Raw genomic sequence first — 22,239 nt, 5'->3', positions numbered from 1 at the left:
GTGAGCATGTGCTGAATATTCCCAATCTACAGCTAGTTATTGAATCCCAATTCTGTGTTAGATACTTCTGTATTCTATATACTCGTGTAATCAAAGTGACCAAGATTGACAAAGTGCCCACCTTCATGAAGCTTACATTCTAGTGGCAGGGAGAGATAAGTGACAATGAAGAAAAAAGATGCAGTGAAATGGGGCAGGAGTTGTGGGCTGGTGGGATGGGGGTCAGGATGTTTCTATTGTAGGGAGTGTGGTCTGAGAAGCCTCCTGAGGAGGGATCCTGATGATGAACAACATTTACTAGATAGAGATGGTGAGAAAAAGATGGGATATATAAAACCACAGGGTCGGGGCTCTTAAACAATTACTTCCAATGTAGGAGGTAAGCTCTTGTCTCTTTGTATTTTTACTTGGAGCAGTTCATGTGAGTTTTGGGAAAAAAACATGACTAAAGCGTTGATTTTAGATTAGAAGGAGTTAATGAATTTGTAAAATATGCTTCCTTTTCTTTGGCGGAATAGTTTACACAGGGAGAGAACAGCTGGCTCCTAGGACTTGGTGGTGCACTTTGGCTGGGCTGTTAACTGCGTAAGTATTTTGTGTATTTCTGACTGTGTATCTCTCCTGCAGCCCACTTGACCAAGATAAGTCTTTGAGCCCTACTGAATGTTTGCATCTCGCAGGCAACTACAAACTATGGCTCACGGGATGATTTAACAAAAAATTATTGAAAACATTTAAAGTGCAGCACTGAGTTCATGGATAGAAACTGCTGTTTGCACAAACAAAACATTCAGATGATGAAGATTCTCTAGATATTGATTTAATGCAGGCTTCCTTCTTGTTTGATTTATTTTGAAAAATCGATTTCAAGTTCCTAGCAGTATCTAGTAGAAGTTCAGTATTTCTTGCCCCCTCCCCCTAATGCCTGCCTAGAGAGAAAAACAAAAACAAAAACAAAACAGAAAAACACACTGTTTGGGGGTTTTGTTTTGTTTTCTTAAGCCAAATACTTAAATAACGAATGTCTCATAAGTACCTTTTGATGGCTTTCATTGCCTTGTTTATTTTGCTGTGGTCAGTACAAACACCTTCAAATTTCCTTCTGTAACAGATGTTTTTCAAAGTCATCATTTGACCTCGCTGATGGAGCTGGTCTGCAGACCTTGCAGCCGAGCTGATTTTTGCACGGGCTCTAACTTCGACACACAAAACTTTACAGCCTCTTTGAGGAACCAATTTCCAAGCTAAGAGAACAAATTAAAGTGTTCGCTCATCTCTCAAAAATATTTCTGCGCTTGGTATGTTTCCACTCTTATCGGGTTCTCAGGAATGAACACAGAATGTGACATGGGTTTTTCACATACGTTAAGTTTTTGTCTTCCATTTCTGGGAAGTTATTTCCTCGTCTGAGGTTTTATTTTCTTGATTTATTAAACTTTAACATGCTACGGAAAACCTCTTCTCTCCTAGCGACTGTTCTCTCCCTTTTAAAAATGGCTCAGGAATGGAAAGCTTGACTTTCCATTATAGATTTTTTAGGGTCCTTTTAGGTTTTTTCTGCCCCCCGTTACTCCCTTCTGTACACTCACACCCGAGGCCGCCGGCATCTGAGCTGAAAGAACCCGTGGCGGGCGAGGACAGGAGGGTGTCATGTTGGCGACAGGCTCCTGCTGGCGGCCGGCGAGCCCGCCGGGGTTAACGGGGGCGCAGGGGTCAGCGCCCTCGAAGTTGGGGGCCTCGGGCGGAGCCGCACCAGAGCCGCGGTGACCGCTCAACCAGAGCGCCCTGCAGTCCCGCTCCCTCCACGGGGAAAGGATCGCCTAATTGGTCGCGATCCCACGGAGGTCTTGCTCTTCCCGGAGCAGTCTCCGGGACCGAGAGCGTCGCCGGGCCGACGCAGGCGGAGCGGAGCCGGCGAGAGGAAAAGCCCAGGCCTGGGGCAGAGGAGGAATGAGGGGCCGGGAGCCGGGGGGATTTCCTCCCGCGCTTCCCCCTCCAACGGGAGCGGAAAATGTGATTTGCTGTGCATTCCAGGCGCGGTTCCCTGGGGTGACCTCTCCCAGCCGGCCCGGGCGGGGGGAGCAGACAAAGAGGCGAGGCAGGCGGAGAGGGGACCCCGCGGGGAGGCAGGAGGGGTGCGGGGGGCGGGGGCAGTACCGGGAAAGGGGGCGGATAGCGGGTCCCGCGGCGGCGGCGGCGCCTGGCCAATGGAGAGGCGCGGCCCCGGGCGCCGCGCTCCGCCGCCGGCATTTAAACGGGAGACGGAGCGATGCCCCGCACTCGGTGCGCCCTCCGCGGACCGGGCGACCTAGTGTGCAGCAAGAGCGGTGCTCTCCGTCCCGCTGACCCCGCGCCGAGCCCGGGCGGCTCGTGCCGCGGCCGCACACCGCGCCACGCGTCGAGAGCGCAGGCCCCGAAGGCCCGCAGCACTGACAGGTGAGCGCGGAGGCGCGGGCGTGTGTGTGTGTGTGTGTGTGTGTGTGTGTGTGTGTAAAGGTCGGCAAACGACTGCCGCGTCCCGCTCCGTGCAGACTTGCCGTAGGCCGAGGCCCCGCGATCCCTGGGGTGAACCCTGAAGAACCATCGCGGGGTCTTTCGTGCCAAGGTCTTGGCTGCCATGACCTCACCTTGCGCGGTCTGCAGGGCAAGACTGGGAAAGAGGATGTCAAAAGCAAGAGCCCCGCATCCCACTTCCACCTCCCGGAGCTCCGCTAATACGCTCCTGGTGTGTTCGGCAGCCGCGCTTGCCAGTCGCGCCCGCTGGGTGAGCGCGCAGAGTCCGTGAGTCCAGAGCGCAGGAGAAGAGGGTTAATGGGAGAGCGGGAGCCGTGAGGCGCTGCGGGGACCTGCAGCTCGACCGCAAACGCCGGGGCAGGTTGCAATGAGAGGGTCCCATTTGTTTGAGGCGGGGCGCTGGGTCTGGGGACTTCGGGGCGCGCACGTCGGAGGGCCGTGAGGGATCCTGCCGTGAGGTGGTGGATCCTGAGAATCAGCGATGCATTTGCGTATCCCCAAGATGGAGACTCGTGCACCAGCGGAGCTGCGGAGTTCCGCCGTGGCGGAAACCCAAGGGTCAGGTAACTGGACAGCTGCAGTGAGGCGCGCGGTCCCGGACGCCTAGTCCCGCGAGCCCGCGGTGCTCACAGAGCAAACACCGCACACACTGACTGCGCGCTCGTGCGCGCTGTTTCCTCTTCTAGGCTTCTCCCTGCCCCATGCGCTTCTCGGCTGAACCGCGGACGTCCGGGCGATGGGCAGTGACAACCTGCCGGGTCCCACTTGTGCGGGTACCCCTTAATTTGTGTCCGAGAGGCCCCTGCCTGCACCTCGCCGCGCCTTCCTAGAGACGGACTAGGCGGGACTGGCGGCGGGAGGCTGGTCCCCGGGCTTGGACGCCCAGGTCATCCCTCGTCCTCCCCCGCCACTTTGCTGACCCCTCTGCAGCTCACGGAGCAAGGCCGGGGGGCGGTGGGGTGTCGGGGCCGTCACCTTGCCGGCCAGAGTTATTTGTAGATTTCTGGCTTAGGAAGAACAGACGCGCCACCGCTCTGGCTTGGCATTGTCTTCGGATCCCAGCTCTGCCTTGGGGGCGCCCCAGACTGGCGTTTCCCCTCGCAGGGCTCTGGTGACGGCCCCCCGGGCGAGGCAGGGGGCAGACAGGAGCCTCTCCAGTGAAGCCCTTCCAGCGCGCCCAGAGCTAGCTCGAAGGGGCTCCCCGGTCAAATCTGGGTGCTGCTTTCTCCTCTTTTAGACAGAAATATAACCTCGAAGTTAGGGGTTAAAAATCTCTTCTTAAATGTTACAAGGGCAGAGAGGCGACCATCGGTAGGTAATTGGATCTCCCGCTGGAAAGAGCAGATCCAAGCGGTGTGCGCGTCTGTTTATGTTCCCCTTCGAGATGGTGCCAGGACACGAGTTGATTAAAACAATCTATTGTCTTAAGTGGGTCACCAGGGATTTAAGCTGTCTCAGGGACCCCAGAGTAGTGGCTTCCCTTTGGCTGTACACACAAGTTAAATAAATAGCGGAGAAGAGGTTAAGATAACCCTGAACCCAGGGTGAGGAGTCTTCTTTCACCCCAGGGCTTTCCACTTTCCAGCACCCTCTTTTTCTTCTTTCTTTCTTTCTTTCTTCCTTCCTTGCTTCCTTCCTTCCTTCCTTCCTTCCCTTCTTTCGCTCTCTCTCTGCCTCTCTTTCTGGGATGCAGGACTTGAAAGGATGGACTTTTCAAAGCAAGGAGGAAAAGAAGAATATTAAAAAAAACTACAGATTCTCATCTCCTCCTCGGCACACTGCATCCTACAGTAATAGGTGATTTGATTACCATCACTGGGTAAATTGCACACTCCAAATTGTTAGTATTAACTAATTATTTAAGGGCTCTTTAGAACTTAGTTGCTGTGTGTAGGGCTGTGTGTGTGTGTTTAACCCCCAGGTCATTGTAGGAATTAAAGTGTTTTGTAAACTTTGTAATTTCACAGGTTTCCTATTTTCTTAAAAGTTCGTTTTGAGTGAAATGTTTGGTAACCCATGCACGATCTATGGGAAATCCAAGTTGGCTAACATAGACTTATGTGAATGGTTACACAGGGGAGAATAAAAACCTATTACATCCTCACCTCTCTGAATGAGAGCTGCCTGCCTTGTCTTCTGAACTGAAGCCCTAATCTTAAGGTTTAAGTGTGAAAAGTGATACAATGCCACGAAATTTTATGCCACAAACCCTGCTCCCAAGAAATGCTTGTCAGCAGCAAGGCTGTGGAGCAGCAAAGCTGTGCAGAATAGAGTGTGTAGGACAGACGGGAAAACCTAAACCTTTTATGTAAAAGGAGTGGGGGAGGTAGGGGAGGTGACTGTAGCATCCAACTGAAAGCACAAATCAGGCCAGTGTTATCAGCCTATGTCTGACATCTGCAAGGAATTGTCTTTAGTTTTAACATATGCTCTTAGAAATACAAAGTACAACAATAATTCCTGGGACCAGAAAGGTTTTTTTTTTTCTTTACATGTGAACAAAATAGAGAATTATTTGAGTCACAATATTGTTCAAATTTGATTGCATTAGAAACAAGTCCATGTGTCCCTTATTAAATACCATGCTGAGTGTCCATAGAATAGAGGTTAAGGACATGTGTTTGGGGGCTAGGGAGAATGGGGCTCAAACCCTGGCTTTCCCGTGAGGGGCTGTGTGACCTTGGACAAATTCCCAACTTTTCAGAGTCTGGATTCCCTGATCGGTAAAAGGAAGATGATATTATCTATCTCATATTTTGTTGTGAAAAATCAATTATAAAACTCGGTCAGAATTGAGCATAATGCCTGGCATAGGGTTTAAAAAATAGAGGTGGCTCTTAGTGGTGGTATTGGGAGAGGCAGTAACATTATAGGACATCAGCGTGTACCACAAGGTGGTTCTGAAATGAAATCACACATCCCACTCACACAGGGACCAACACACATCTTTCACTACGATATAGAACCTATGACTTGACCGACTCTCAATAGGGCTGCTCAGTGAACATTTAACATTTGTTACTTTCTAACTTGTGGCCTGTTGACCACAAGAATTGTATACCATCATTAACTTCACCAAAAAATCTTCGGATGAGCCTAGAGAGCTCCTGAGATACTTAACTACTAGGTGGTCTCCTCCCTGCCCTATATGATGTTGGGCCCCAGCCTGACTTAGCCTGAATGGTCTCCAGAATAGGGAGGTTACAGTTAGGGTACTTGCAATACATACAGGATGAGACTTTATCCTCTACTAGTTTGCCTTTGGTGCAAATTGTCTGAAAACAAAAAAAATCAACGCGGTATATTCTTAAGAGCTTCTCTGCTCAATTTCTAAAAGTTGACTATCTTTTTAAAAATTAAAGATCCAATTTAAAAACAACCTTTGCCCATCTCAAAGATTTAGTTCTGAGAAATAGGAATAGGGTCTTCTAAAACCTGGCCTGCACTTAGAGCCTGTGCTGTCACTTCCATTATTTTTTTAATACCGGGGAATAATTTGATGTCATGCCTGTTGAATTACTTTCTAAAATTCAGTTCATCAGGAGGAATTGATCAGCCACAGACATCTGGCTTGCTGATCCTTGTCTCCTCACTGTTTATCCCACTCAGCACTCCATTTAACTGAATACAAGCAGGTTGGTTAGCTAAAATGAGAAATACGGCAAGAAGCGTGCTGAAAGGAGCTGGCCTAAACTTTCCCAAAGACATCGAGAATATTAGAAACAGGTTACACATAACACTTTTATTTCTGATCCCCCAGAATTACATGATTGTGTTCTTACAGCCTGGCGAAGATTGGAATAAATCACCATGACCTGCACAGGACAGAGGTGGCTGATATGGCTTATCTTTGTGCAGATGTTTGCTGTTGATCACTTGGGGCAACCTGAAGGAAAGCATCAGGTAGAGGAGACATGCTTTGAGAGTATCTATGTCCTCTGGGACAAATGGATTAGAGGGGAGAACAGTGGTAAAGGAAAAAAAAAAAGGTAGGGGTGGGTGGGTCTTGCTGGTGGGAGACAGTTGCAGAGAAACTCATCATGAAAATATGATCACATTAGTTGGAGAAGCAGAAATACATTAAGGGGAAGTTGAGGTAGCATTTGAAAAGAATATTGTCTGCAAAGGAGAATAAAGGGAGGTCTTTGTGGGTGTCTGATGCACTCTGGGTCCATGAGATGCAGCTTTAATTTAATAATGTGAGTGGGTCATTTCATGAATGCAAATTACCAGAAATGTTTTCAGCTCTTGTTTGGCTATGGGTGATAATTCATAAGACCTAAATCTGGATTAGCCTTTGGATTCATTTTTGATAACGAGGCACTCTGCTAGGTGTTGATGGGAAAAAGAATTATCCTCAAGGAATTTACATTTTCTTGGTTTCCTCCACGTCTGTGATATTTACAGAGTGCAAATTCTTTGGTGGCAATACAATTGGGATTTCACGAACACAACCGCCCTGTTTTCCTTCAATGAGTAATCAAGATCATTTTGGTGTGGAGGAGGTTGGGTGATTGACCACAGTGACTTGACAGAGCCCTGGTTCTAGTACCAGTTATAGGTCTCATCCCCCTCCCTCTGACTTGTGTGGGATATGCAAGAGTCCTTCAGAGCACTTTGTTCTCTAAGAAGCTGAGGTCTCTGTTGATTGAGATTCCTAAGGTTGTTTTTTTCCTCTCTCCAAATAACCAGTTATAAGATTTAAGAACTCAAAAGCTGAAGATATTTAAGGAGTAGGGCTTTTTGAAAATGAAAAGCCATTTCATAGTATTTTTCACACCTAATAAATTTTGAGAAAAATTTACTTTTCTTAAAAAGTCTGTCACTCTAGACCCCTTTTTCTCATGGGGTTTGCACAGTCCCATAGGAACAGGAAGTCAGTCCAAATTAAAACAGAAAACCACAGTTGACTAATTTTGAATGTACTACTTTATTGTTGGTTTCTTCCAGAGTGAATACAATGACTTTTTTTTTTAACATCTTTATTGGAGTATAATTGCTTTACAATGGTGTGTTAGTTTCTGCTGTATAACAAAGTGAATCAGCTATACATATACATACATCCCCATATCCCCCACCCCTTGCGTCTCCCTGCCACCCTCCCTATCCCACCCCTCTAGGTGGTCACAAAGCACCGAGCTGATCTCCCTGTGCTATGTGGCTGCTTCCCACTAGCTATCTATTTTACGTTTGGTAGTGTATATATGTCCATGCCACTCTCTCTCTAAAAAAAAAAAAAAAAAAAAAAATGGTTCTGATGAACCTAGGGACAGGACTGGAAAAAAAGATGCAGACGTAGAGAATGGACTTGAGGACACGGGGAGGGGGAAGGGTAAGCTGGGACGAAGTGAGAGAATACAATGGCTTTAATTGGAAATATAAACCCTATGGTGTTCTCCATGGGACCAGGTAAAAAGAAGTGGGTATTTGGAGTTTTTTTGGAAAAAGGAAGAGAAGTATTAAGAAGCTCCCTAGGCTAGACTCTGCTGATCTTCAGCATGTGTGAAGGCATTTTAAATGCAAAGAACAGAAACTCTGTCGGTCAGTGTGTTCCATGACAATCATTCATTGAACAAAAGAGCATCTACTCTGCCAGGCATGGAGGAAGAGGTGATGAATAAGCCCTTATGACTCTCAGACTTGGTATTTATTTAATGACAGATGGGAAATGCCAGATAGGGAAAGCTGAGTATAAAGAAGGTCCTAAGTGGTGTAGAGAAAGAAAATTGCATTTTTTTGGATAGATGTTTGTGGGTATGGCTGGCCCCATGACTTGAACCTCTCCCATGCAGTCAATATACCTTCCCAGTCAAGTCTCAGATTGGCCTCTGTGATGTTGGCTCTGCAATCTTGCTCTGGAGGCTTGTATTGTTCTGGAGGCCATTTTTAGGAGGGATGGGGAAGATGGTTGGTGGAGGCCTAGGGCTGTCTTATGTGTTCCTCTTGGAAATGGGCAGAGACTGAATTTTAGTTTAGATCCTGGCCCGGAATTGAATAAAAACAGAAACTTGTGAAAGCTTCTTGAATTCACAATATGTTTGCCCAGGAGACTGGACCGTCCTGGCTCAAGTTGTCCTGCTCTCTGGAGAAAATCAGCAGTGTTTTATAACTGGGCTTTCCTCACGAGCGATGTTTTAAAGACAAAACAAGGAAATTAATTTTTTGCTGTTGTTGAGGCAAAAAATGCTCTGTTTAAAGAACAAAGATGCTGTAACATAAACTGACAAAAGCCAGGGAGTCTACAGTCACAGCAGGAGCTAAATGTCACATTATCAGCTCCAAACTTGAACTTGCCCAAAAGTATTAGGTTAATGTTTAAAAGATGGTGCCATTTAAGGATATTTTGAATTTAATATTTAATTATCTTAATTTGACATTATCCTTAGGGTTGCATGATCTTTACTTACAGGGGCTGTCCTTTAGAGAATGTAGATTCCACCCTGCCTTTGTCTTTGAAAGGTAACTGCCCCAGCTACTAATACCAACTTGGATAGTTCCTTGGGGACCACGGTGAGGTTACTATTAAATTGCATTTAGTGGTTATCATGTGTCACACTGCTGGACAGAAGGGAGCAGGGACCTGGGTGCTTCACAGCTGTGTCCTCGGGTTCAGAACTGTGGTGGGCGTGGAAGACAGGGGAAACCTCTGGATTCAGGTCAGACTTGGTGTGATGGCCTGAGGAGGGAAGCTGTGAATTTGAAACTGCACTCATTGAGAAGAAAATCCCTCCACATTTTCACAACTCCCTCTGTGCCCCGTGGCTGCAGGTGCTACAGGTCTTGCTGCTCAAAGCTTGTTAGAAAGGCAGACCTACTGAATGATAATCTGCATTTTAACAATATCCCCAGGTGACTGTCTGCACACTCAGGTTTGAGAAGCGCTGTCCCAGGAGAATCTTAAGACTCTGATGCTTCTCTCTTGCACCCTCTTTTGAAAAATAAGCTCCTCCTCCTCCTCTATCTGCCCCACCTTCCCTGAATATCCTGCTTTAGAATAGTCCTTTCTCTGATTTACATTCCTCACTCCTTTCACTTTGTTCTCTCTCCATCCTTGCTTTCTGGTTTTTTTGTCAGTTTTCCCTTTGCCTCCACTCCCCTTATTTAATTTTTTTTTGCCATTGTTCATATGCCATTGTTCCTACTGACCCATATCTAACTCCAGACCCATCCACAATAATTCATTATCATTAACTTATTCAGCATGTCTGTGGCCCTTACTAATATAAATATTTGCACATACCTGTTCTCGTGTCCATTTTCTACCTTCTAAATTTCATATACACACATATGTGAAGGACATATTTCATTATTTTAAAAGTAGAACAGTGTGTATTGTGGTATTAAGAATGATATAATGAATATCTGTGCCCAGTTTAAAAATGAGAATGAGTGATCCGGGAATCTTATGAATTACACGATCTTTCTGGTAAAGTAATTTGTTCTGTCTGCAGTACCACCATATTTAGTTAGTTCTCTAATCGCTTTCAGTTTTACATCAGTTTTGATCTGAACAACATATCTGTGGATATGAGGTGTTTGTATCTTTGCTTAAATAAAGTCATTTATTGAAAAGTAAAGTGAAATTTTCTCAAGGTCAGAAAGCAAGCTGTTATCCTAGGACTTCGACTAGAAGCTGAGTCTTGACTTTTCGTCTAGTGCTTTTCCTGTGAAGGATTCTCCCTCCGTCTGGTCTCCACACATCTCCTTCCGATGCCTGATAACACCGAACCTCTCATAAGCATCCAACCAAGTGAACTCAGGAAGGGCTCAGGCCAGTCAGGGAGAAAGAGTGAGACCCTTTCCTGTCAGATGAGCCCTCTGGCTGGCGAGGCTACTTCATCTATTTACATAGTAGGAACTTACCAAGTATTGTCAAGTACGGGAATGAATAACTATATATAAAATAAACAAGGACCCCAGCTACATTCAATATCTTGTAATAACCTATAATGGAAAAGAATCTGAAAAAGAATAAATATATATAACTGTATCACTGTGCTGTACACCTGAAACGAACACATTATAGATCAACTATACTTCAATTAAAAGAAAAAAAGAATGAATCCAGTTCAGTGACCATGATACAAAGTCAAACGTAGTTGGTGTCAGAAGCCAGGAAGCAATTCCTCTGGGAGGACAAGTGACAGAGTTCTCATCTTGGCTTATTCACTGGCTGACCCTGGGCAAGCTACTCCATGGCTTAATGGCCCAGAGGGTAACGAGAATAACAGTACCTGATGCACGGAGATACCGTGAGAGGAAATGAAATCGTTTACGTCAAGTGTTTAGCAACTGCCTGATAAAACATTAGCTGTTTTACGAATGTTTTCATGAATTCTCTTTTCCATTTTTCATGCCTTTCCTCTCTGTGTCTCCCCCCCCTTTAGCATGAACCGTACGGCCTACACTGTGGGAGCCCTGCTTCTCCTCTTGGGGACCCTGCTGCCGGCTGCTGAAGGGAAGAAGAAGGGGTCCCAAGGGGCCATCCCCCCGCCAGACAAGGCCCAGCACAATGACTCGGAACAGACTCAGTCTCCCCAGCAGCCTGGCTCCAGGAACCGGGGGCGGGGCCAGGGGCGGGGCACTGCCGTGCCCGGGGAGGAAGTGCTGGAGTCTAGCCAGGAGGCCCTGCATGTGACCGAGCGCAAATACCTGAAGCGAGACTGGTGCAAAACCCAGCCGCTGAAGCAGACCATCCACGAGGAGGGCTGCAACAGCCGCACCATCATCAACCGTTTCTGCTACGGCCAGTGCAACTCCTTCTACATCCCCAGGCACATCCGGAAGGAGGAAGGCTCCTTTCAGTCTTGCTCCTTCTGCAAGCCCAAGAAGTTCACCACCATGATGGTCACGCTCAACTGCCCCGAACTACAGCCACCCACCAAGAAGAAGAGGGTCACTCGTGTCAAGCAGTGTCGTTGCATATCCATCGATTTGGATTAAGCCGGCCCTACCCAGCCTGTCCTTGGGGTGCAGCCCCAGAACCAGACCTAAATCAACCTGATTCTCACTTGGCTTAAATCTAGAGGCGAGAAGAACCACTAGCTGCCTCCTGCCAGGAGCCTGCTAGTGCGTAGTTTGTGTGCATGAGTGTGCGTGGGTCCCTGTGGGTGTTTGCAGACACCAGAGGAAACACAGTCTCTGCTAGAGGGCACTTCCTATTATGTAAACGTATCTGCTTCCATGCGGGATGGTACAGAAAGCCCACACCACCTGAGGCACACTTGGAGGGGCAGGGTTGTGGTCGGGTTCTGCCTTGGTCTTCCATGTGCCCTCCTGGGGACCAGAACCTCGCTTCAGAAGGAATGTTAATGGAAGAGGCTACTCTGAGGGCAAGAGACCTGTTTTAGTGCTGCCTTGGCCTTAGAAAGGATATTTCAACCTGTGCCTGCTTTCCGCTTCCTCTTCCCTGTCACAGACCATCCCTTCTTAGGATCTCAGTGACTATTTCCGTCTAATCCCCTACCTGCCAGAGGTTCTAAAGTAACTCGCTTGACCACAGATGCAAATGTTTCCTATTTGGGGAAGACCTTTCAGACTCTCGGGGAGGCTGGTAGGGCAGGAAGGTTAGAGGATTAAGAGAAGGGAGAGATCGCAGGTGAGCACCAGTTGGCCCAGTAAAATTCAGGAGGGAGATGTGCAGAGCCTGGAAAGGCCAACCCCCAAACACGGTGAGACCCATGCTTTAGCAAGTTTTTTCCTGGTATTTAAAGAACCCAAGGGAACAGAGGAGAAATGAAATTGCCAAAAAAAAGTCATTAACTTTGTGAGTCACTGTGACTGTCGAAATTAGCTGTAACCCAATACCAAACTTAAAACATAAACATTGACCACTCCTATTTTCAGAACCAAGGGAGTGAGCGAAACCAAAACAGCCCCTTCTGCTTTGCCCCTCAGATGGACAAAAGATGTAGTTCAGAAACCCCCCCACAGGAATAAGAAAAAGACAAAACCCTTATAAGCAGAAGGTCTTATTATCTTTCCTTTCGGCTGGGGTATAAACCTCTTTCCCAGTTCATTATTCCTGTGTCATGTTTCTGAGAGCCACAACCCTGTATTGTAAAGATTCTGCCTCTGCTGAATGTACCTGACAGTGAAGGACCAGGCTAAGATAAGAGAGTTTAGGCCTGCTCCTTTTTAGAAAGAAGTATATTTGGGGTCTTTTTGTTTTAACCATCTATAAGAGATTGAGCTGGAGAGTAAGGAAAGGAAGGAGATTGCCTCTGGCTAAGGAGTAGTCAAAAGTCAGGGAGGACATGTAAGGGATACACCAGCCCTTCTTCCTTTGCCCTTGAAGGGTCTAATGGGAACCCCCAGTTAAGAAATCAGAGTATTTGTGTGCATTAGCTGTCCTACAGCTGGTAGGATTTATGTAACATTGTAACCATTTGGAAACTACTGTTCCCTGATTAAACTTAGGTTATTTGCAATGCGTATTTAGTATTTATCTGATGGCCAAAGCACAGGGTGGGTGAACCTTCCTGCATTTTGGATTTGGACAACTTGCTCTCTTCAAGCCTGAGGTTTTATATGTAAACCACCCCACACCCCCGATACTCTTTTTGCCTTGCATCCTCTCAGTCTCACCGGCCAAGTCATGTGGAACATGAGAAACAAACACCATAGACTTGTGTTTCAGTTGCCCATGAAGGTTCCAGCATTCAAAGAACCAATGCAACTAAAGAGGCTGCTTTTATTTTATTTTTGTTTTGGTCCAGTGCTCTCCCTACTAACAAATAAATAGGAACCATACTTTGAGGCAGAAGTCATCTTGAACACCCGAAATATTGGGTCTAGTTTTAAAACTTTGAAATTCACTACTGATGATTCTACACTAGGCGAATTTGTGCAAACACATAGTCTGTGCATGTCACATACACTGTACGCCCCTGCCCTAAATCCTTGCGTCATCCACGTCCTCCCAACAATAAAACACAGAATGGATTTAATTAAGCATGCAAATGCTAAGCTAGAATTGTGAGGGTGGGGGAGAGGAAAAAGGGGAAGGAGCTGAAAATATAAAACCACACTAGAGAGGAAGAATGACGCTCAGAACCAGCAGACACCGAATCTCTCTTGTTCTAACTCTGCCACAAGCATGCAGTTTTGTTAAAAAGAGATGACTTCAGTTGGCAGCAGGAATCTTCTTTTAGTAGCTTGTACCACAGTCTTGCATGTAAGTTGGATTTGGCTTAAGTAAAGAGAATTTCCTCAAAATGAGCTTCACTGGGATAATCAGCAGCATAACTGCCCTAAAAGCACAGCACTAGCCAAAGAGGGAAATGTTTGCTTTTCTTATTGTGCCTACATTAAGACTAGCCCAAGTCCCGTGTGTCTTCCAACATTTATTGAAAGTGCCATATCTGTTACATATTGTATTGGAGTCACCGATGATGTAATGATATGTTTTTTTCATTACTATAGTAGAATTTTTTATGGCAAGATATTTGTGATCTAGATCTTTACTATTAAAATAATGCCAAACACCAAATATGAATTTTATGATGTACACTTTGTGCTTGGCATTAAAAGAGAAAAACACATCCTGCAAGTCTGTAAGTTGTTTTTTGTTATTGTAGTTCTGCAAAGTTAAAAATGTAAGTGAAAAATCTGGAGGAAAGGATAATTTCCACTGTGTGGAATGTGAATAGTTAATCAGAAAGTTATGGTTATTTAATGTAATTATTAACTCAAATCCTTTGGTCACTGTGATTTCAAGCATTTTTTTTTCTCCTTTATATGACTTCCTCTGAGTTGAGCAAAGAAGAGGCTGGCGCATTGTATATTGTTGGAGGATTTTATCAGAGGGAAACAAAATCTTGACACATCTGAACGTGTGTTACAGAGTCAAGACCTGAGCTTTTATTTTTTTAATTGAATGTTCCTTAAAGGTTAACTGAGGCAATTTAAGAAAGATCTTAAATGTTATTTTGGAAGAATTAAAATGTGTGTATACAAATAAATAGCAGATAATAATGAATAGTTCACAAGTTCCTTTAAGGAGAAAATCTAAAATAAAAAATGTATGTACAGAACATTTATAAATCACCAGTTAATGCTGAAGAGTGAAAGTAGTTCTACTGATTTCTCATTCTCAATATATTTAATATCAACTGCATTATGTATTATGTCTGCTTTAATCATTTAAAACAACAAATTTATGAAGACTATGATTGGGGTCCTTTGCTGTCTATGAGGATGAGAGGGGATTTGATAGTCTCATAAAAGCTAATTGGGTTGAAAGCAACGTTTTATGAATCTGTGACTAGAATTTAATTCCACCCCAATAATGTTCTATATAACCTTTCCCAAAGAGCAATCAATAAATTGAACCTCTTCTCTGTTTGCGTGTGTGTGTGTGTGTGTGTGTGTGTGTTTCACTGGTAATGTTCACAGGGCAGGGCTGGGGCAGGGATTCACTTGTCATGGGAAGGGAGGTAGAAAACAGATCATGAGATCTCTTGTGATCTGAAAGGAAATTTATTTTCTCCACTCAGACCTTCCAGGTCCCACTTGATTTCAGGAGGACACCTCAGGCCATGGCAATTAGAGGCAGGGGAAATCTGGTGAGCAGTGGAAAGTACCAGCCTCTTCCCCAGAGCTAGAAAGAAGAGTTAGAATGCTTCTGAGAAGCCTTCAGATAGTGGAAGAATTGTCACACTGGAAAGATAATAGCTTTATTTTGAGGTGTTCAAGGGAAAAGGGGGAGAAAGATTTGGGCTCAATAGAAGAAAGAGCTTTCTAATGATGAGAGTGATTCGGCAATGCAATGAGTTGCCTTTGAGATGATCAACTCCCTGTCCTTGGAAATACTAAAACGTATGCTAGATATCATTTGATAGGGATTTGCAGTATTGTGACTTATTGTCCTGGATATGCAATGGAATGAGTGGGTTTCTGAGGTCCCTTTCTACTCAGATGTACAATACAGGGTTTATACTAGGTATTGGTACTCTGCCAGTGATAATGAAAGTGCCAGCAACTATATATAGAGTGCTTATGCCAGACACTGTCAAGGATTTTATTTTGTTTTCCACTTAATTTTCATAGTGACTCAACGATATGTATACCATTATCATCACTGCTAGGAGGTAGTGAACTCATAAGTCTTAACTGCAGTAGCTGTGCGCTTCAACACTATGGAAAATTGTGAGATTTTCAACTTATCAGTTTGTTCTTTTTAAGGATAGAATGCAGCAGTCTAAAAATAGATCCAACTCTTGCTTATTTCATCTAATGATGAAGGGCACCCTGAGTTTGTAGATGGTGTCATCAGGAGCCCCAGCTCTGAAGCATTCAAAGCCTCTTTGCCACCTCTCTTTCTGTCATGGCCTCCTTGGACTTGGAGGGGAAAGAAGGCAGCAAGGACCAAGGAGACAGTGTCCTCAGAAAAGCCACACTCACACCTAGGAGGTAATGGCTGGACAGGGTTTGAAAAGGTAGTGGGATTGGAAACAAATGCGTTCTAGGTGTCAAAAAAAGTATGTAATAAGACATCAGCAAAATGTGGGAGTGAGGAGTTTTGAAAATGTTTTCCTCCATAAAAGCAATGAGAAACTGGCAAAAATGTTTAGAACTCTGGAAATTAACCTAAGGCTTGCAGCAGTCTGAGAAGCATTTATTGAAGAAAAAGCTGAATCTCTGTAACAACAGTGAGCACTGTTGATACTGTAACTTGCCCTATTCTCATCTCGTTCTCCAGTTCCATAGAAGACTTGAAAACCAACAGCTGGCAGCTATAGTGAATACCAGCGGTCTGGCAGCCACTGGAACAGGTAGAATGGGATTGAGGTTCTTTCAAAACCAAATACCCAGAGAATTGTAATTATTTGACCTGTCAGGCCCTGAAGGCCCCCCCCTCCGCCCTTTGCAAAGGTATCTTTACTTGACCTAATTGGAAACTGCCAAGTGTGAAAAGCCCTGTTGAAAACAGAGGCAATTGATTATTTTTGTGGCTGCCTGAGGCAGTAGATAGCAGTTGGGGCAAGCCATAAGCTAAACAAAAAGCTTAAAAGGAGACTACAGAATGAAATGTGGGGGGGGGGGGACTTTGAAAAGCTTCAACATATTACTGGGAATCTAGAAAGCCAAATCAGGTATAGGGCTGTGTCCATGCCCAGGGCTTTCAACATGATCAGGAAGAATCTGAGAGGCCCTAAGCTCTTACCTCAGGCTGACCTTGAGGCTCTGTATAGGCAGAAAGCAAAGGCTAAGGCAGAGTTGTCGACTGCTTGGCTGAGTGTTGAAGGTGTGTCCCAACATGAACACAGAGCCCCTCAGCAAAGACTGGAAGACTTACTGGTTCCAAGTGTTTAAGGAAATTACTGTTCAACTATTAGCTGACCACTAAGCTAGCCAAGCAGAGACTTCAGTGGCCACGTACAACAAAAAATACAGACTTTACATAATTAGTTCAGAAAAGTTGCCAAACAAAAAAACAAATAGCAACAAACAGCAGCAACAACAAATCCTAGGGAGAGGGAGAGAGGCTGATTTCAAGAGTCACCGCATCATATTACTTAAAATGCCCACCTTTCAACAGAACATTGAGACATGCCAAAAAAAAAAAAAAAAAAAATCCGAGAAAGTATGGCCCATACACAGGAAAAACAAACAAACAAACAAACAAAAAACAAAGAAGCTGTCCCCTAGGAAGCCCAGACATTAGACTTAGACAAAAACTTCAAGTCTACTGTTTAAATATGTTCAAGAACTGAGAAAAACCATTTCTAAAGAATTTAAGAAAAATAGAATAAAATCTCACCAAATCCTGAATATCAGTAAAGAGTAGAAATCATAAAAAAGAGCCAAATAGAAATTTTAAAGTTGAAAAGTATTGTAAGTGAAATAAAAATTGTACTAGAGGGGCTGAACAGCAGATTTGAGCAGGTAAAAGAAAATTGAGAAACCTTTACCTAGACTGATGAGAGACAGAGAGAGAGAGAGAGAGAGAAGAGGGAGAGAAGAAGACTATTAAAATCAGGAATAAAAAAGGGAACAGTACTATGAAACTTACAAAAATAAAAAGGACTATAAGAATACCATAAACAATTGTATGCCAACAAGTTAGAAACTTTGATAAAATGGACAAATTCCTAGTCTTTTAAGCCTTACTCCTCTCTCTTCCCCTTCTGTCCCACATCTGAGCAAGCTGATAAGAAAGCCCAGGTTCTCTTCCATTTACCACTGATGAGATGATTGAACTATACAAGGGCCCCTCTCCTCCAGGTGGGAACCCTCATCCCAGCATCATTTGTTAACCATCATAAAAACTGCAAATCAGTTTCCTTTCCCTGCTCTCTTAAGCCATTTTCAGACCAGGTTGGGAGGCCTGCCCTGCTCTCCACAGAAAGCCTCATTATGTGAGTAATAAATCTTTTCATATACTCTTGGGGTGTTTGTGGTGTCATCGGTCTGAACCAACTTTGGGTAAGGGTCTACTCTGTTTATACAGGTGTTCACAACACCTAGAAACACACAAACTCCTGAAACTGACTCAAGAGGAAACAGATATTTGAATAGAACTATCACAAATAAAGAGATTGAATTCATATTCAAAAAGCTTTGCACAAAGAAAACCCTAAGACCATATGGCTTCACTGGTGAATTTTACCAAATATTTAAAGAATTAATACCAATTCTTTGTAACCTCTTCTAAGAAAATAGAAACACTTTCTACCTCATCCTTTGAGACCAGTATTACCATGAAAACCAAAACCAGACAAAACATCATAAAAGAAAACTATAGACAAATATCACTTATAAACATAGATGCAAAAGTCCTCAGCAAAATACTGAGTAACTGAATCCAGCAACATATACAAAGGATTATACACCATGCTCAAGTGAGATTTGCCCAGGAATGTTAGGTTAGTTTAATCATAAATCAATGCAATATGACATATTAATAGAATATAGAAAAAAACCACAATCATATGGAAAAATCACTTGACAAAATCCAACACCCTTTCATGATACAATCACTCAACACACTAGAAATAAAAGGGCATTTCCACAACCTGAAAAAGGGCATGTATGAAAAACCAACAACTAACATTACTTAAAGGTGAAAGAAAGGCTGAAAACTTTCCCCATTAAGATATCTTTACCACTTCTTTTCAATATCGTACTGGAGGCTCTAGCAGGGTAATTAGGCAAGTAAGGGAAAATAAAGTCATCCAGACTAAAAAGGAAGAAGTAAAACTATTTCTATTTTCAGATAACATGATCTTATATGTAGAAATCCTAAGGAATTCACAAAAAAAGTATTAGTGCTGTCTTAGTCTACTCAGGCTACTATAACAAAGTACCACAGATTAGGTAGCTTATGAACATTAAACGTAACTTCTCACAGTTTGGGAGGCTGGGAACCCAAGATCAGGGTGCTACATTGGTCAGCTGAGGGCTTGCTTTCAGGTCCTAGACTTCTCGTGTGTCCTCACATGGTGAAAGGGGCTAGGGATATTTCTGGAGCCCCTTTTATAAGGCACTAATCTCATGCATGAGGGTCCCACCCTCATGAATTAAGCACCTCTCAAAGGCCCCACCTACTAATTCCATTATCTTTGGTGAGGTTAGGATTTCAACGTACAAATTTGGGGGGACACAAACATTCAGACCATAGCAAAAGCTAATATCAAAGTTGCAGGATACAAGATCAATATTCAAAAATTAATTGTACTCTATACACTAGCAGTGAAAAATCTGAAACAGAATTAAAATAAATTCCGTTTGCAATAGCATCAAAAGAACAAAATACATAGGAATAAATTTAACAAAGGAAGTATAATAAAACTATAAAACACTGTTTGAAGAATTTAAGGAACACCTAAATAAACAGAAAGACACCTTGTGTTCATGAATTAGAAGAATTAATATTGCTCTACAGATTTCACACAATCTCTATCAAAATCCTTAACTGGCTTCTTTGCAGAAATTAACAAGCTAATCCTAAGATTTATATGAAAATGCAAGGGACCCAGAATAGCCAAAATATTCTTGAAAAAGGACAAAGTTAAAGGACTCACACTTCCTGATTTCAAAATTTACAATAAAGAATTGCTGTAGGGGCTTCCCTGGTGGCGCAGTGGTTGAGAATCTGCCTGCCAGTGCAGGGGACACGGGTTCGAGCCCTGGTCTGGGAAGATCCCACCTGCCGCGGAGCAACTAGGCCCGTGAGCCACAATTACTGAGCCTGCGCGTCTGGAGCCTGTGCTCCACAAGAAGAGAGGCCGCGATAATGAGAGGCCCGCGCACCACAATGAAGAGTGGCCCCCACTTGCCACAACTAGAGAAAGCCCTCGCACAGAAACGAAGACCCAACACAGCCATAAATAAATAAATTAAATAAATTAAAAAAAAAAAAAAAGAATTGCTATAAGGCGAACACTCTTTTAACAGCCATTAGGTTAAGAAATATAATTTTTCCAATCTCTCCAGAAGCTCTTCTATGCCCCAGCTCAATTTTACCATTTTTTCACACCATAATAATAATCACTCTCCTAACTTTTACAGTAATTTCTTTGCATATCTTTAGTTTTGTCACCAAATTGTGAATCCCTAAACTCTACAGTTTAGTCTTGTTGCAAACGTTTAAGTGGGAACAGATAAAAGCCTAAATTACAGCAGTGCTAAACCCCTTCCTATGATCTTAATGGTGATTACCAAGTAGAGGATTACCAGTGTTCACTTCCTGTTGCACCAACAAGTTTACTGGGAAAAAAGGTTAAAATAATTGGATGTATCAAGGTATTTAAAATAATTATTCTCCCAGAAAAATGATACAGATGAACTTATTTGCAATGCAGAAATAGAGACACAGATGTAGAGAACAAACGTATGGATACCAAGGGAGGAATGGGGGGTGGGATGAATTGGGAGATTGGGGTTGACATACATATACTACTATGTATAAAACAGATAATGAGAACCTACCGTAGCACAGGGAACTCTACTCAGTGCTCTGTGGTGACCTAAATGGTATGGAAATCCAAAAAAGAGGGGATATATGTATACGTATAGCTGATTCACTTTGCGGTACAGCAGAAACTAACACAACATTGTAAAACAACTATACTCCAATAAAAATTAATAAAAAACAAAAACAAACAAAAAATAATAAAATAATTATTCTCACCGTTCCCTATCATCATAAAAACAAGGCTTAGATTCTGATGCTCACAAAAGGACTCTACCGTCTTCCATGCTTATGATCAAAACCACCTTCTCTATCCTATTTATCACTAAACGCATGTAGCATGAGTCCATTGGAAATGAGCTTCACTGCCATCCAGACAATCCATTACACAACTGTCAATACTGATCCCTTGAATGTAGAAGTTTATACTATGCACAATGACAGCAGAAGTTTAAATATGGGAATAGCTTTTAAGTAGATACCTATTGTTTGTTACTTCTTTCATCTCTTTTCCTTAATTTTTTTTAGAACTATCCTTCCCTCATTCCATGTGGTGCCATCCAGGCTTCTAATCACTGTATCTTTTTTCCCTGATCCCTCTCTAGGCATAGGGGTGACATAAGGCCACAGCAGAAAATCAGAATACTCATTCCACTTGGCCACCATGATTGGCTTTAGAAATGGGCTTGAAACTCAAGCTGAGTCCGTAGAATCTTCCTTAAGATTTGAATATGAGGGCTGGGAGATCTATTTCCTCTTCCAGGATCACAAGTCATAATAAGCCTGTAGAACAAAATCTGTTGACAGCCATCTTTCCCAAGTGTATGGATAAAACTTTCTGAAGAATGAAGCTTCTACACAGAAAAGTAGAGCCAAAAGATGAACAAAATATCTTGATGACAGATTTTCTTTCCCCTGGATCAAGCTATGCTGGAAGTTAGGCCAACCTCTGAGTCATTTCATATTAGTTATATATTGCTCTGTAACAAATTATGCCAAAACTTAGTAACTTAAAACAACAAACATTTACTATCTCACACATGTTCAGATAGGGATCTGGGAGTGACTAAGCTGGGTGTATCTGGCTCAAAATCTTTCATGAGTTTGCAGTCAAGGTGTCAGCAGGGGCTACAGTCATCTAAAGGCTGGCCGGTGCTGGAGAATCCACCTCCAGTATGGTTCACCCCCATGGCTGTTGGCTGGAGGCCTCAGCTCCTCACAATGTGGGCTTCTCTTCACGACATGGGAGCTGGCTTCCTTCAGCAAAATAATCTAAGAGAAAGCAACAGCGAAGCCGCCATACCTCTCATGACATAGCCTCCAAAGTCACATACCTTTACTTTTATTTTATTCTATTAGCCAGAAGCAAGTCACTAAGTTTGCCCACATTCAAGAGGAGGGTTTTTAGGCTTCAACTTTTCAAGGGGGAAGTATCAAAGAGTTTAAAAACCAGCACACTTGCAGTTACATAAATAAATAAATTCCTCTTTTTGGCTTAGATTGTATTGGACATATGTCACAAAGAGTCCTGATCAACATCTATATCTGCATCACTAAGAAAGTTTTAGATTTTATAATCTATTGCTTTCACTCTAGTGAATTGGTCTCTCATGATCTATTGCAATCAGAGCAGTGTTACTTTCGCTCTCTTACATATGTATCATCAGTAGCAACAAAACTAGTCTACAGAAGGTGAGACCTTAACATATATCAGAGGTAACTTACTTTCTAGCAGGCCCAGAGCATGGCCTTCTTGATAGGATCCAATATTTAGTGCCATGGAGCGACCTGTTACACTGCCTTTCAAT

General features: G+C 43.5%; 1 protein-coding gene across 1 annotated transcript; it reads left to right on the top strand.

The window, feature by feature from the left end:
• Positions 1–2,254: 2,254 nt before the first annotated feature.
• Positions 2,255–14,859, top strand: GREM1 (gremlin 1, DAN family BMP antagonist). Its single transcript, XM_082452537.1, has 2 exons — positions 2,255–2,436; positions 10,902–14,859. Exons 1-2 carry the CDS (start codon positions 2,270–2,272, stop codon positions 11,455–11,457), a joined length of 723 nt encoding a protein of 240 aa, XP_082308663.1. The 5' UTR covers positions 2,255–2,269; the 3' UTR covers positions 11,458–14,859.
• The last annotated feature ends 7,380 nt before the right edge of the window (positions 14,860–22,239 follow it).

Source organism: Balaenoptera physalus, assembly GCF_965194825.1.
Source record: "Balaenoptera physalus genome assembly, chromosome: 2".
Classification (NCBI taxonomy): domain Eukaryota; kingdom Metazoa; phylum Chordata; class Mammalia; order Artiodactyla; family Balaenopteridae; genus Balaenoptera; species Balaenoptera physalus.
Note: the sequence above shows the minus strand (reverse complement) of the source record. Positions and strands in the feature narration are given on the sequence as shown.